The sequence below is a fragment of the Parasteatoda tepidariorum genome, chromosome 12 (genome assembly GCF_982258835.1).
Source record: "Parasteatoda tepidariorum strain Cologne lab strain chromosome 12, Ptep-v5.0, whole genome shotgun sequence".
NCBI classification, from domain to species: domain Eukaryota; kingdom Metazoa; phylum Arthropoda; class Arachnida; order Araneae; family Theridiidae; genus Parasteatoda; species Parasteatoda tepidariorum.
Genome location: NC_141766.1, coordinates 16,718,178 through 16,736,365, shown reverse-complemented (window position 1 = coordinate 16,736,365; position 18,188 = coordinate 16,718,178). Strand labels below are relative to the sequence as shown.

Genomic DNA, 18,188 nt, shown 5'->3' with positions numbered 1-18,188 from the left:
TTCTTTTGCTTTAAGACACAAGTACTTGGTTTTTCCTAAGAAAAAAAAACTTTCTCTAACAATCTACAAAATCCTTACAATTTCCTGGGGCCCCCGTTGATTCAATTAACTAAAAATTAAAATTTGTTTCTATTAGTTATTAGAATTTAGATGTTTGGAAGTTCTTGCTACTACTCAACACTTACAATTTCATACAGGATGTCTTTGCTGACATGGATATTTAATCGAACCATTAATAAATGGTTAGTATAAGTATTGTTTTGTAAAAAATAAAAAAAAGCATACAAAATCTTTTTTTTTTAAAGTTTTTTTTTAAAACATGCTTAATTGGTACCGATTCTCATAAAACGCTTCAATATTTCTGAAAAGAGGTAAGTTTTGTATAATTTAATATATGTATAACTTGAAGTTATGCATTAGCCCCCATGCTTCCGTATACCTTAACCAAACCTTTCACTGCTTATTAATAGAGATTGCCAAGGCATAAATAAATATATCTATTTTAAATCAAGAAAAATAGGTGGTAGTCAAGGATAGATTATTTCTTTTAAATAAAGGAAGATTTGATACATTATTACTACCAGTATACAATTAATTATTTACGGCCAGATAGAAATAACGAACATTGCATTGCATCATGAATTCATGATGGAGGGGATAAAGGCTATAGCATGGCAGTAGGAACCCAGTTTCATGTTTAGTTTAAACCATGTGATTATCTTCTAGCATATATTCCGAAAATAATATATTCCACCATGCATAATATCCAGAAAAGTTTCCCCTAAAAAAGAGAAGTAATCTGCAAAATATTTATTAAGCGTTTTTAACATTAGTTAAAAATAACTTAATATCTTTAACTTACGTTTACTTAATTTTTCTAGAAGTATTTCTTCTTTAAAATTTACTTGACCATAATAAAATATACTCGACAAATGTTTCAGAGACGCATAAAAATTTCTATCTCTTTCGACTAAATGATTTTGCAAATTTAGTTTGAAATTTTTACTAGTATCTGAATAGTCAACCATCATAGGAATAGTTTATAGAGAGGCTTTTTATTCCTTTTTAATAGTTTTAGAGAAGAATCCAAAAGTTTCTCCAGCTTTATGCCAGAGATTTTCCGTTCTAGCAACTTTAATATTTGATTATTGTTTTCATAAGTTTGATTCTGGGCACCTCGAGAAATAAATAAGTCAAATGCAAAAAATCCTGATTTCTCCAAAGCCTGTTATTGTCTATAGCATTAAAAATATAGAAAATTTGAAATTATAAAAAATATTAAAAATATGAAAAAGATATTAAATATAAAAGCTACAAGTAAGCTTTCTGATGTAAGAAATGATTAGAGCTGGATGGTTTTGGAATTTCAATACCGGATACATCGTCACTATCTAGCGATATTCTTCAAGCTTTTCTAAACTTCGTTTTTTTTATTTTACATTGATCAATATTTTTTTATTCAAATGATATTTGTCAACAGTCACGACAATAACATGTTCGATAATTATTGTTATCGATATTTATTGTTAATGATACTGTTCACAATACTACTTTATTCAAAAATTATCATAACTCATTGCGACATTATCGTTAATTCATAAATAATTGTTTATATTTGAGATATTATCGCATACTAAATATTTATCGTAAATCTTAAAGCATGGTATTCACGATGCATCGAAAGATCATTTAAAAGCTACCATCATCATTGTAGGAACGAAATTGAAATTACACTTTTATAATTAATATTAGCGTATTGCTGAAGAAATTTAAGCAATCTGCTTATATGAAACTGCATATATTCTGTCAGTAAAAAAGCTAACTTGTTTAAGACAATTTTTGAATTTTAATATCCCTATTCACCATAATGAAATACTACCAAATTGAATTCGATATTTTTATTTTATTTTATAACCAACGTTGAGAACCGCCGTCTCAATTTTTTGGGTTTACGACTACTAATGTTCAACTCCGTAGCCTTGTGATTTCGAACCCAATCCAAAAGACAAGGAGAATTCTTGATTAAGTATTGGAAGACATTTTTTCTTCATGGTGGACTTTCTGAGAGAACTAACCTGCATTTGCGTTACATGGAGAGGGAGACAGCGAAAACCTGCCACTGTTATCTTGACGGTAAGGGGACTTTAACCCATGTTCCGCCTACCACTGAGAATATTTCATATCAGCACTGTGGTCGGTGCAAGTCGGATGCGGAATTCGTATCGACCAGTCATATCTGGGATCACCTCATTGGAAAGCGAACCCTCTACCCATGAGCCATTACGGCTCGAATTCGATATTTATAATAAATGATAATGATAACGATATTTTCATGGTCATTAACTGACGTTAATATTCATGACATTACCGTATAAGTAGATATTTATCGCATTCGATAATTTTTAAAGAATTGTTAATCATCTAATATTTGATATTTATCGTAAAACATACGCTCACAATGAATCGTTAAAGTGTATTTTACAATACTAATACTACGATATTAGAAATATCGATATTTTACTATTTTTTGACTTTTACCAAGCTGTAGTGATGGCTAAAAAGAGGACAAAGGTGGTTTGTCGAGGTTAGTATAAATTTGATTTATTTTAAGCTTTTACAGTTTATTAGTATATATTTAGCTTTAAGTTTTTTTCTCTTTTTTTTTTGCATTTATATATAAGATTTTATACATGTTAAATATATTTATTGTAGCATTATAATAAATCTTGATGAAGTAATTAGGAATATATTTTGGTACACAGCACAATACTAACTACCTGTTGATGAAAATGATTATAAATTTTTGAAACCTTTCTAGAAACTTTAGAAAATTTTGAATGTTTCCGTAATCAGAAATTGCAAGCCATTCTGATTTTTTGTAATTTTTGTAATACCTGAAATGCTAAAAGTATTTTGAGGAAATTTTAAAAAGGAAAAGGGTGTTAACTACATTTTTTGAGAATTTATAAGTCGTTGTAGTGGTTCTAATTTCTTTAATTTGCAAAATAAATTATTGATAAACATTGGAATAAAAAAAAATTTAAAATACTTTTTTTTCATTTTATTTTTTAGTACAAATATAATGTAAGAGATATTTTTCGTAAGGTTAGTCTGTTATTTATTATTAAAAAGTACCAATTTTTACTTAGAGCGTGAAAAAAAGAAATATATAACAGGGTCTCATCTGCATCAAATGGTTTGTTGTGGTGATATGCATAAGTTCTTACTTGTCTCTTTGTAGCATTTTTTATGTAACACAAGATTCTTAGTTTTGCAATTCGATAACTGCATAATTTGAATTATAAAAATTGTTAACATTTGATGAAATAATGTATCAATAAGTTTTTCATATCTTCAGTAAAAAGTAACTCAAAGCATTAGTTTTAATAGAATATTTAAAAAAGGCTCTCCTTTTTAATGACCATTAAAACTTAAATAAATTACTTATCAACTACTTACACCGCATATTCGTGACAAATAATTATCTCACAAGCCTATGACTAAAATTTTCTATTTCTTTTCTTTCCATAATTTCATTAAATTTGAGGAAAAAAAGAGCAAAAATAAATGGGTGTATGACATAATTAAAACAAATTATACAATCCAAGTTTTTTTGCAATTACTATTTTTTGCACTTATTTATCATCAGAACTAATTTACTCTTGTTTTAAACGTAAAGCAGACAGGAATTCTGTCTTGCCGTCAGAACATAATCATTTACAGCATTTAAATTGACGCGCATCAAGAAAGAAGAAAAGTAAGAAGCTTTACTTACTTAATCAAATCAAGTGATGAAAGCGGGAAAATCAAGTCAAGTGATGAAATCAAGGGAATGAAATACATACTAAATTATCTCCTTTATAATACTTTCTACGTGACATTTTCTATCCCTCTTTAGATGCAGAAAGGCTAATTAAATTTATTCCATACCTTATTTATTTAAATATGTAATATTTTGTTAGAAATAAATTATTGCATAGTATAACAATTAATAAATATAATTATTAATAAATATACTTTAACAATTAATAAATATACTTTAATAAGATTTTTTTAAAAATAATTTTTAGTTCTTTAGATTTTTAGATTCCACTTGTACTCTTTATGCAATATTACCACTGTAAATATATATGCATCAGCGAAATTCATTATAAATCTAATGAAATTTAGTAACTGATAGATTAATTGCAGTTTCTGATTATTATATTATTTATTATTTTTTTATATCCAATCTTTGCTTTTTGTAGTGTGAATGGAGTATTGAATAAATTTACTGGTATTTAATACAACATGTCTATTCGCACAATTCAGACAATATTTTAAGACTGGATATATATATATATATATATATATATATAAATACCCCACAATAATGGACATTTTCAGTTTTGACATTTTTTAAAGTCTTCAGAGGTTTTAAGGACCTACAATCTACAATCTACAAAGACGTGATTTCTATAAAACTAGAGTGAACAAGGCGTTTCTATATATCTGTGAATAGGTTTTGTGATAGGCTATTACATCACTTCAATTCATTTTATATTTTCTGCACACTGTCAGTACTTTTTTAATTATTCTTGTAACCTTTTCTGATCGATTTGTTAATAGTTAAGTATAAGTGTTAAAAATCCACTCATAAATTCCGTTAATAACAGCTTTGTTCATATATTTAATGTGTTTAGAAATTGAATTAGCTCTTTGCTCATGGATACGCAAGTAACAGTTTTACAATTATGTGTACACATAAATATTAAACGTCATCTGGAAATTTTATTGCTTTTTAGTATAAAAAATTAACTTAACCCGTCCTAAAATTGCTAAAAGTGTAATGCGAATAAAAGCAATAATTAAAATATGAAGCTATGTGAAGTTGCAACTTTTCTTAAAATTGTATTTTCTAAACGATTTATTAAATAAATAATTAATTTAACCCTTTCCTTTATAAAAATTGCAAAAAGCAACGTAGGAGAAAGCAGGAAAAGGGACTACATTATGAATTGAACACGCTTATATGTGTTTTTATTAGTAAAATTTTAAAGAAATGGGTACTACATTGGAAAAGGGACTACAATATGAATTGAACGCGCTTATATGTGTTATTATTAGAAAATTTTTAAAGAAATGGGTACTACAATAGATAAGGGACTACATTATGAATTGAACACGCTTATATGCGTTATTATTTGTAAAACTTTGAAGAAATGGGTACATAAAAATAAGTTAGATAAAATTTGACCAATAAAATGCCTCTTACCAAACTGCATTTTTACCATTGCCTTTCAAAAAGTACGCTTGACGTTATTTATTTAAATTTAAATATTTTCTCATTTGTTATTAAGCAATAAATATTTTTGTTCATTTTTTAATTTTTTGGAACGAAAATACAATTAAAAATAATGTTTTTTATATAAAATAATTCTCAAAAAGATGAATATGTTTAGCCTTTTTTTTAAATTTGTGAATTTATTTTAAAAATTAGTTTATTATAACTTAGACGTTATTGCTTAAAGTTAATGATTTAATCATAATCAGTAATACATTATAATAATTAAATAGCTTTTATTAATATTACAGTTCATTTTTTTAATTTTTTTCATTGCATAAAATCATACTACTAAAAAAATGTATTTCAGTTTATGCTCATTAAAGAAAATAACTTTTAAGAAATATTATGTCATACGACCAATAAAAGCGCTTGCTTTTAACAAACAATTTTGTTAAACTTTTTGGTGTTTTCTTTTGAATATTTTATTTCAACTCTTTACTGATGATCTTTTCTCGACGAATGAAAATATGATAAAGCCTCGAGATGTGGTCTTTCATAAATAGTAGGAAATGTGAAGAGAATGTAATGCGCATGCGTTGTTGGCAAGAGGGAATCCGCGTGGTGAGGTCAGTTTGTGAGCAGTCTCATTCGCCTTCATTTTGTTCGACAGTGAACATGGCTTATTGGTTTCAAGCCCTGTTGATCGCTTTTGCTCACACTGTTACATCACAAGGTAAGGCAAATTTTTCAAGTTTTTTTTTTTTAAATACGATTAAATTTGTAAATATTTTTTTTCTTCAATTTGTTAACTTATATGCGTAGTTTCAAGATTAAGTTTTTTGTTTTGTTTTATTTATTAATTTATTTTGAAAAATAAGATAATAACTTTCATAATTGTATCATTAGAAATATAAGCAATTTTGCTACAATATTGAAAATAAATTTTAAAAATTACTGACATGAATATCACTCAACATTCTTTGAAAAACAAAAATTAGTAATATTTTATAACTTTGCAAAAGAAATTCAATTTGAGAATTTTATTGTTTGAAAATTTGGTAATTTTTTTAAGAAAAAATCAAGTATTGTTTTGAATTTGTTGATTTCATGACATACTTTTGCAATTAAATTTTAATACTATTTTTACTTCTTTTTAACCTTAAAAAATTAATAGTATCTCAGTTATCATTGTTATTGAGACAAAATATTTTACAATACAAAAAATAGCAATTACATAAGTTTGTTGAAAAATGCAATAATATTATTTTATTTGTTTAAAAAATAATAAGAGTTTATATGCTGTGCAAGTTTATATGCTTTTTGCTAGGATATTGTAAATAGATAAATGAATAAAAAATAATTGTCATATATTTTTGAATACTTTTCATTCTGTAGTTCTGGTGCAAAAAAACATATAATAATTATTTTAAAAAAAGGAACAATTTAATGCATACTAATAAATGAATAAAAAATAATTATTCTAAGCGCATGCATAAATTAAAGATTTATTTAATTTTATTAATTTTATGACATAATTTTGAAATGAAGTTTAAACGTAATTTTTGTTTGTTGTTTGCATTTCTTTTAAAAGAAATCTAAACTAATTTCTAAAGTTTCATTAAGAAAATGAAATTTTTTATTCAATGCTGAGAAAACATTCATTTATTATTTCTTCTTAATTTCTAAGCTCTAGTTATGAAATTCACATTTTTCGAAATGCAATAGATTTGTGTTAATGTAATTTTATATTATTATTATTTCTTTACATTTAAAAATTAATCACTAATAATTCAATTTATTTCAATATAATTCAGAAAGTGACGTGCTGAAATGCTAACTTAGTTTGGCTACAGTTTTAAAAACAACCATTTGCGTTTTTATTTTTTTTGAAAATGTATTTCTGTAAGAAACTGAATGATAAAATTAATGTATTTTGTTTAATTTAATGAAAAATATATTACTACACTAAACTGTGACTATAATTATTTACTAAAGTTTTAAGACACTGGGATAACAAGTACTCTGTAACTTATATTTGGGAAGAATCAATGTTTATATATTTTTGATTTTGCAAGTTAAGAGTCAGTTACAATTTTTGCACTTTATAAATTATTAGGTTCAGTTCTTTTAAGATAATATGCAATATGAGTAAAAGCCCTCAGTCAGCTGTTGGCCAGAGGCTCTACAATTTCAATGCATTGGTAACTATCATTACCAATGCACCAAACTGGGGAAGGTTTAAACCAATCCTACTCTATAGCTGCTCAGTACTGTTGTAACATTGCGAAACGTAATATATATCAATAAAATATTTCTTTTTTTTAATTGTTCCAAATTTAAATTCAAAAACATATATGATTAAAATAATATTATTTTCAAGCTTATATCTTTTTCAAACATTGATATTTCAAAATTGACTAATTGTTAAAATTGTAATTGTTAAATGCAAGATAACGTCCTCAGTTTTGTAGTATATAACTCGTATAATGTTGGTTCCAAATATAAAAAAGTTATTAGCAAAAAGTAACTTAACTTTCTAATTGAATTTGGGAATAACTTTTACTTTTGACTTATTTCAACACAGCATTTTTAAAAATTTCATTAATGCTTCTGTTAAAAAGTATGACATTTTCAGATTTTATTTAATAATGAACTAATATTAAAACCATTCAGGTGCATTTTTAATGATAAGATGTAATGAAATCTTAAATATCCTCTCAAATATAAAGTTCTAAAGCCCTTTTTCTTTAAAGTTTTCGTTTTATGCAAACGATTTTCGTTTCTATTTCATTTGCTAAGAAAAACTTGTTCATTCCATAACGGAACATACATAATTCTCGCCAAGTGCCCTCGATTCAAATATCTCCCACTTAATATCGCATCTAGAAAAGAGATCTTCGGTGGTGGGTTTTTTCTGCTTTGCATAGTAAGAAATATTTGATCCTGCTGTAGGTCATTAGTGGTGGGCAAACTGACGTTTCGACTTGGCAAATGGCCCACTGACTTCATCGGGCGGAATGTTTGGCGACAAGTTTTTTCATCCTAGAAATGCTCGGTCAATCAGCTGATAGAACTCACTAATTTAAATAGCGCTTATTTAAGAATCGTTTAATCAACTTATCCATTTGAATATAAAATTAGATTTAGTCTTACTTTTTTGATGTGCATAATCATTTGTTATAATTTATTCAATAGTATGAAAGAATTGAAATAAAGTTTCTTTTTTTTTCCTTCTCTGTAATGTTCTTATTTTCGTTAAGGATAAATTCTCTTCATTGGCTTTAATATTAAAATATGAAACTTTCTTGTCTTACCTTTTCAATAAGAAGGTATAGTTTAATAATCTATGCTGATTCAACATAATATTAACAAAGTTTCTGAATTTTTATTTTCTTAATTGTTTGGGTTGAATGCAATTTTTTTTAGAAGCGATTTAAATGCCACAAAAGCTTACACTAATTATTTTTTTACCAGAAATGTAACATAAATTAAATTTGTAAGGACAATTTATTATTTAAGTTTTATTAATGGAGTAAGTATCAAGTGTTTGTTTGATAATGTCGGCCAATGTCAGTATGAATCGTTTGGTCTACAATTCAACTTTTAATTTCCGCTTTCACATCACGACTAATTTTATTCTATGTTACGAGGAAAGTAGTTATTTGCTTTATTATTTAGCTAAATTAACTGTTATTAAAGAACTTATTTAGTAATTATAAGAATATTCGCATATTAATTCAATATAAATTAATATCAAATATTTCTTTAAGTTGCATTAAAGGCAGTTCTTATCAAGCGTTTGTTTAGTAGTTAAGGCTTTTATAATTCTATTAATTTTTAACCTTCAGAAATGTTAGACATATCTGTGTTTTAGCAATTTGTTTATTTTTTATACGTGATTTAAAAACTATTAACTTTAAACTTATATACTTATATACATTATATTTTAATACCACTTTAAAAAAGAGGTTTCATGATTTTAAAAGTGTGAAATAAAATGGTTTGTAATTTTAAATTGTTTTAGCGCACATGAATAAATAATCAACATTTTGGAAATTAGTTTGGTGAAAAAAATGCGTCGTTGAAATAACTTTCACTTTTTTTCTTCATCAGCGTGAAAAGGAATTTTATGCCCCGCTATCTATGACCTGAATTTGAAAATTGAACTGATAGGAAACGAATGTATTATTTTGTCAGTTACATATAGTTCTATTATAATCCGTGATTAATTATTCCTTCTTGTGTCTGAACTCATAATGATAATGAAGGGGATGATCTGTTAACGGATTGTTGTTGCTTGCTTACTTGTTCCTAATGAATTTGAATATTCATTTTTAAAGATTTAAGTACCATTCCAGTTAACATTTTCAATGGACTTTCCTTTTATACGCCCTACAAATTAAACTGTTCCTAAATTTTTAAATCTGCGAAAATAATTGCTAAACTAATTTATTTTTAAGCTCTTAAAATAATTGTTGCGGTAATAATAATGAAGTAATATACTCAGCCTTTAAGAAAAAGTTTTAGTAAATGAAAAGAAATATCATTTGTTCTTTTTTTCAAATAAAAAAGTTCAACAAATCGTATTGAATTTGATTAAAAAAGTATAAGCATAGATAGAACTTTTCACCAAGATAATATAGTAACGTAGTTACTATAACAAGTGGAATTTATTATATTGTTTAAATATTATTAAAAAATATTTTTAAATATTTCAACCTCTTAATTTCAATTTAGTGAAAACGAAGAGGCATCAATTACCTCCAATTATTTCTTGTTAAAAGTTTGCTTTGCAAACTTTAATTAAATGCTTTATTACGCATAATAGAGGAAATAGAATGATTGTCTTTCCGTTGATTAGAAGTGTTAATATAATATTTAAAGTATTGTTTCCTGAAGAGTCCTATTGGAAGTTAAATGCAAAACATTATTATATGAAATTTCTTAAATGAAATATAAAATAAAGTTTCATAATCCATGGTTTTCATTTTCATACTTTGTAGTTAATAGGTCTTGACGTTGACATATTTAATATGTAGATGATATATACAAAAAAAAACTTTAAGTAGTGTAAACTAAAGTAGTAGTAAACTAATTGTTAGTATTTTTCCATTTTCATTAAAAAAACAGGTTTGCGATTATTTTAAAAGATTTTTCTTTCTATCTATACTTAAAAAAATAACTTTTTTAAAGTCTTTCCTTAAATTATTTTTCTTTACACTGCTTGAAATTTCTCGAAAAAATTGTTTGAAATTTCTAGAAAAAAAAAACAATTTATTCAATTGTTATTTTAGCATATTCAAACAAAACAGTCAAATAACTATAAATAAGATGGTAATCAAACTGTTTATTGAGAGAAAAACTGTTACTTTCACCTAATACAGTTGAAAAACCAGAATTTTATCGCATAACTAGATCCACCAAATGAAGCCACTTAGTTCGTTGCTACTTCCAACATAATATAGCCGAGAAGGCTAATCTGTCAATCTCATGATAGACAGAACTGAGGATCGAGTCCCAGAATAGACACCACAATAGTTCCCCAAAACATGAAGAGTTTACAGAATTCTACGAGGGTTGCTATTTATATTTCTGGCCTTGGCAACAGTAAGTGTTGCTAGGCGACCGCGGACGATTTTAATCGAAAGTTTGATATTTTTAAACATAAATTCAGCAGACGATTTACCATTATAGCTTCATTTGTGTTGTTAACAGTAAATTGAAAAGTTCTTCTCTTTCAAAAAATGGAATTGAATCGTGAACATTTTTGTGCCATTATTTTTCATAACTTTCGACGTGGATTGTCAAGACAAGAGTGCTTCGATGAACTTAATTCTTTATTCAGCGATAAAGCGCCATCCTACAGCACTGTAAAAAATTGGTATAACGAATTTAATCGTGGTCGATTTTCGATCCAGGACGAATCCCGTGCAGGTCGTCCAAAATCCGTTGTTGTGCCAGAAAAGATCGATGCTGTGCGTGAACTGATAAAGCAAAATCGTCATGTGACATACCGTGAGATAGAGGCGTCTTTGGAAATTAGTATGACTAGCATCAATAAAATATTGCATGAACATTTGAGCGTAAAAAAAATTTGTTCGCGTTGGATCCCGCATAATCTGACAAACGCTCAAAAAAAGGCTCGTGTCGATTGGTGATAGGAAATGTTGGAAAATACGTTCAAGGTACATCAAAGGTTGTGTATAACATCTACACGGGTGACGAATCATGGATCTATGCATATGAGCCGCAAACAAAACAGCAATCAACTGTATGGGTCTTCCAAGACGAGGCAAAACCAACAAAAGTTGTTCGAAGAAGAAGCACATCGAAACAAATGATTGCCTGTTTCTTCGACATTAACGGTCATGTGGCAACAGTGGCGTTAAAGCAACGCAGGACGGTCAATTCTGAAAGGTACACGGCCATTTGCTTGCCAGAAGTCATCGGAGAAATTCGAAAAAAGCAGAAGAACAGGCGAATCATTCTTCATCATGACAATGCGAGCTCTCACACATCGACTCAAACAAAGGCATTTCTGACGGAGTGAAAGATCGAACTGATGGGTCATCCGCCGTACAGCCCTGATTTGGCACCCAATGACTTCTTCTTATTCCCACACATCAAAAATAAATTACGTGGACCACGAATTTCGACCCCCGAAGAAGCGGTTGATGCATTCAAAACGCATGTTTTGGAGTTACCTCAATCGGACAGGAAAAAGTGCTTTGAAAATTGGTTCAAACGCATGCAAAAGTGTATTGATCATCATGGAGAATATTTTGAAAAACAATAAAACCAATTTCGATCCTACATATTTGTTTTTTCATTATTAGGCCAGAAATATGAATAGCAACCCTCGTATACTTCCCAATTTGTGTACTGCACTCTTCAATTCCTATTACCCGAGGAAAAACCTAACTCCTATGTCCAGTTACATATCTTTTTTATGGTTTCGAAACCATTATAGTAGTAAAAGGTTAAAAACCGTTAAGTTTTGTATTTTTGGTTTTATAACCAAACTAGTTGTAAACGGTTTCAAAACCTTAAAGGTAAAAAATGTTCCTTACTGTAAATTTTACAGTTAATCGGGTGGACAGACAGATGACGGTTATTTTACCATGATTTTAGAATGAAAATTTTAACAGTGTATATGGATACTATAATAAAGAAATGTAACTAATAGAAAGGTAACATAAAGAAAATCATCATCATGTTTCAGTGTTTTCAATTGTAAATAGAATTTTTATAGGTTAAAGAAAATACAAGCGTTTTTAATAGCAAAAACTCGTTGAAGTGTCATTTAACTTCCATAATTAAATTTAGAAGAATTATTTAAATAACACAAATGAAAAAGTTTAAAAGTCTGATGGCTAATTATTTATTTATATAAATTCCATACAAACGATGCTTATTTTTACTTGTTCGCTTACAAATTTTACGGTTATTCAAATTCAACAGTTTATTTTGTTATAACTCAACAAGAGCTCGCATATTTTTGCTCAAAGTTAATGAATAATTACTCTGAAATGCTTTAGTTTTAATGAGTAAATTGTGATTTAAATTAAGCAAATAAAAATAAATTCATAATTGTCTCAGCAAAAAGATGAAATTTTATTTGGAAAGTACTGCTTGTATTTTTCTCTTGGGCAAACAACATATTTTAATATTTTATTCTCTTTCCTTTAATGAAATTCCATAATTTTTTCAACTTTTTTTATTCTATAACTATAATAATTATACATTTGTTTAATAATAATATATATGGCTTTGTAATCTTTATTTCTATTTTGACAGAGTAATTGCATAAATAATGTTTTTTTAAACTTTGATTCTTTTCAAGTGATGAATAATTTTTTTCTGTGGAATAAACAGTCTTTTGAGCATTATTTCTTTTATTCTTGTTTCAGCTTGAATTATTTTTCAAGTTTAAGCATTTGTGTCAACTATAAATTCATAGTTTTTTTGCATGTCCTTTTTCTCTATATAAAATATTCTCAAAAGACTAAGACGTATTAAAAAAAAGAAAAGTGTTATTTTTGAGTTTTGAGAATCTTTCATATTTATGCCCTACAACTTTTTTCTAAAGTTGAAGCAAGTATTCCCACAGAACCTCGTCTCTGATGAATTTTGATTCAATATATGGATTTTCACATGCTAAGTTGCTTACGCCATTACACCTTCATGGGTGAACGGACTAACCATTAAAACCCAATTTTAATTTTTTAATATTATTTCTACAGAACTTCGTGTCTAAGGATTTCTGATTTTCGCGAACTTAGTTGCTTACCTCATAACATCATCACAGATCAATTTGACCCGTTAATGCACAATTTCTTCCACAGAGCTCAGTTGATTGTTTACTTACTAAGTTGCTTATCTCATTACATTTTTACCGGTCTACTTGATATATCAATCTGCATTATTCAACATTATTTCCACATAACTTTAGGATTTTTATCTTAATGTTCCATTATCCGTTACGTCATTGAGGATTTTGAATTAAAAACCAAGGCAAAGCAAATCTATGATCTCTTAATCAATCATTACAAACTCCGATTTTCGTTTCTGTAGTCTCCAATGCGGATGCAATATCAATTAACTCTTAAATTTAAAAAAGTCGTGTTCTTATTAGCAAATTATTAAATATTTTCTGAATTCAAGTGTATTAATTTATAATAATAATCTGAAACCTTTATAACATTGGAAAATAAATTGTTTTTAAATTGGACTCCCCAAAGACTACATTGTCAAATAAAGATTTATTTTTACTTTCGATTGAAAATATAAAATAGTTTGTGTAAATCTATTGAAAATATAAAATAGTTGCGCTTGTATAAAATAATTAACTTGAGCTCATAAAGCATTGTTCATTAAAGGAGAGGCAAACAATTATTAATTTAAATATGCTAATTTCCTAGCAATTAGTTAAGATTCATAAAGTTTTAAAATCCGTTTTGTTAACAGACTTGCGATACCTCAAATGTCACAAATGAAATAATACTCTGTCTGAAATAAGCTCATTAATTACTCAATTATACCCAAAGCAATCCAGCAGTGCTAGAAATTTTTCGAAATTTTTTATTTAATTGTTATTATACCATATTCAACCAAAACAGTCAAATAATTGTAAACAAGATGGTATTCAAACTGTTAACTGCGAGAAAAATCGTTTGTTGACTCTTTTCATCTTATACAATAAAACAACCAATTAGATCAACCTTTTGAAGCCGTTGAGTTCCTTGCTGATGGTTATATACTTTAGCCGAGAGGGCTGATCTGTTAATCTCATGATCAGCTGAATGGAGGTTCGAATTCCAGCTCTGACACCATACTCCTGTAACACATAACGTTTCCAGCGCCTTGCACTCCCTAATTGGAGACCCTGGAGTATTGAAATATTAAATTCTTCTCCAAGCATAAATGATAGCACAACAGAGCATCTTAACATATAAAAGTCTAGTATTTCCCATTTCATACGATAGATGGTATCACCAGATAAATTAATTAAGCCACATTCTGCAGTTCATCTGACAAGACACAACTCAACATAGAACCTAACTCTAATGTCCATAACATAAGGAAAAGTCTTATATAGCATAAGTTTAAGATTCGTTGCCTAAATAAATGTCTAACACAACCTAACCCCAATGTCCAGTTAAAGTTAATTTTTTTAGTTTTGAAATCATGCTAGCTGTAAATGGCTATAAAACAGTATCTTCACCAGTCGTACACGGTTTCAAAACCATAAAGGTAAAAAAATGTCCCTAATCTTAAATCTTTACGATTAATTGGATGGAAAGACTGCTGTTGGTTTTTTCACCGTCATTTTAGATTGATTTTGAAATAAGCTCATTTGTATCCGAATTATCATAAATAAAAGAACATTCCGTTTGAAAATAACTGAACTAGAATATTCTACCTAGCCAAAATAAAAATATCTTACATATTTATTTAGATATATTTAAAAATATTTTGAAACTAAGTTAGCTAGGTCCCTTATCAAAATATTACCATTTATACTATAAAACATTTTTTGAATACAAATGCCTCTATTTCTCCAAATCAGGTTTAAATATGTAAATTAATTAATTTTTTTTTCTTTTTTGAAAGACAAATTAAAAGGTTGATCCCTCGAATTTAACACGCCTACAATAACATGAAATGGTATCACACAAGAATACCTATTTGTAGATGTATATTTTAAATAAACTTGAAACATCTATATTTCATAACTACTCCGAATGAATTAGCACTGTATAGGAAAACAATTATTTCAGAAAACTCCATATCAATCTGTATACCTGTCTTTCAATTGAATCTGAACAATTCATCAAAACACAAAACGTTTACTTTTATTCTCTTATTACTTGGATAAAACCTTTTAGACATTATATCAATATGTAGAATAATGATTGTGTTTTCTTCTTTTTTCATTGTTTATTTATATTATTTTTATTCTTTACATTAATTGATATTTATTATTTTATTATTTATTTATATATTTAATTATTTATAATTTTTTAATTGTTTTAATTATTTAAAAATCTAGACCTATAATTGGAATATATACTAATCATTGTTAGAACTCATTGCGAAAGCTCACGGATTTTTCCTTTAAGGAACAACTTTATGATAATTGTTGCCATTATTTATTCCTAGAGAAAAAAAATATGCATGGAAGTTTAATTTAATTTTAAAGAAATATATTTATTTTATGGATTCACTCAAAATTGTTCACATTCAAAATTGTCTTTGAAGTATTTGCCTCATTGAATTGTAGTCATACACGTATGAATTTATCTCCTTATTTAAACATGTTCTTAAATTTATACTAGAATATTATTTTAAAACTTCTTTAAACTACTTAAACTTTTAAAGCTACTTTTAAAACTACTTTAGTTTCTATTCCCGATATTCTATTCTGGAATATATATTTTCTTTTTTACGGATTTCTAATGCTTTTGGAATTTTAAAATTTAAACAAGAGAATTCTCCTCGTGAAAATATAATTGTTTTTAATTGAAAATAAAAAAAGTTACAAAAAATGGTTTTAACTGTAAATATAACTGAAAATAGTGTGCTTAAAATTTAATAAAATAATTATTTATTTAAAAAAATATTCATATTATAAAGAAGCTTTTTAAAAAGACCCATTAAGACCCATAGGCTTCTAAACTAACTAAAAACTTTTAAATTAAAATTACATATTTTTTCTTTTTCATGATCTTTTTCAAATTCAATATGTGTTTTTTTAATTTAATGTTAAAGTAATATGACAAAAAAGAAAATACATATTTTATTTTCGAAAAACAAAGCAAAGTGAAATTTCACATAATTTTATTTTATAGTTCTTTTTTGTAGATACATGTCTCTTTAAAAATGGAAAAACTTTAATAAGATAGTCATAAACTTTCTCAGAGAAATTGGTTCAGTGTTGAACCGTAATTTGGGAACCATAATCCAGTGATGAAGTGCAACCATATTAAAGTTATCACCTTCATAGTGAACTATATAGTAGTATTCGTAATAGTACATTTAGTAATTTAAAAAGTACGATAATATGGTTTGACTTAGCTTCATAATAAGTTTTCAGGGAATTTGAGTTATTTTATGGTTTCTAACCGTATGCAGTTAAAAAAGTGGAAGAACAAAGCAAGGTTATATCTCGAGTGTCAAGATTATGAAGTGTAAAAAGAAGTGTACGAAGATTTATTCACCATTTCAAGAACAATTAGTAGATATTTTTTTTAAAAAATATTTGTCTTTAATATTTTAGGATATCTTTTTACTTAAATCCCCTTATAATGTAAACAGCTTTAAATTTTACATGAAATTCCTTTTTATCTAAAAGCACCTAAGACATTCACCTGAATTCAATTGTGTCAAAGATTTTTGTGTAATAATTTATAAACAAAGACTTCGGTAAAATTAATTTAGTTTTAATCATATTCTTGCCTAATCATTGAATATGAAATCATTAAAAACAGATAAAGTTAGTTTTAAAATCAAACTTCTCAATTAAGTGCTTAGATTCAATTTTTTTGTAGGCTCTGGTTAAAATGACTTTGAAGCAATAAAATATTGAACCAAAGCATCAGATTTGTTTGAAATCAAATAAAATGTATCTTCTTTCGCTATTTTCATGTATTGCCTAATATGATTTTAATTTCTCAAATTACATTAACATTAGTTTGCAGTTCCATAAAGAACATTCGTTAATTTAAAAATAAATTGTTTTGGGGCAATATTTTCATTAAATAAGAATTTTTCCTGCTTTGGAACATTTTGCTCGAGGTGTCATTTATCGCGAAGGTTAAAAAAATAATCCAATCAACTACATCGGCAATTATAAGTAGAGCTGAAACAAAAACATTTTGCTGCTAGGTTAAGACATCTTTGGAAACCTAATTCAGTTTTCTAAAACAGCAGGCCAAGCTGATTTAACTTCATTTTGAAAATACTACTTGCTTTACTTATTTTAAAATTTAAAAGCCAATTACTTAGAGAGAAAAAAATAAAATAAAAGTAGGGATTCATTTTTAATAAAAATGCTATATTCTGTACACAGGATATACAGGATATAGCATTTTTATTAAAAATGAATCCCTACTTTTATTTTTTTTTCAGATTGAATAAATGTATATTTGAATGTATATACATTTTTAACGCTGCCATCTGATATAAGGAGAATAAAATGTATGACTCGATAATTTTTCGCACTGAAAATTGATACGGAAATAGGAAGAAAATAAGTAATAGCTCTTTAAAAATTGTAAACCTTCAAAAAAAAAATTCTTTGTCCTCAATGTAATTTAAATTCTTTGAAAACAACATTCATTAAATAAAAATGATATTAATATATATATATACATTATAGTACAAGTTATTTAATAATTGTGGAACATTTGTATGTCGTAGT

At 27.0% G+C, this 18,188-nt stretch overlaps 1 protein-coding gene across 1 annotated transcript in view; it reads left to right on the top strand.

Moving 5' to 3' along the window:
* The first annotated feature begins 5,906 nt into the window (after positions 1–5,906).
* LOC107438141 (uncharacterized) overlaps positions 5,907–18,188 on the top strand; it is a 282,012-nt gene continuing 269,730 nt past the window's right edge. Inside the window, exon 1 of the mRNA XM_016050348.4 lies at positions 5,907–5,999. Within this exon, the coding sequence (XP_015905834.1) occupies positions 5,942–5,999 (58 nt within the window). The 5' untranslated portion in view covers positions 5,907–5,941. The remainder of the gene's footprint in view (positions 6,000–18,188) is intronic.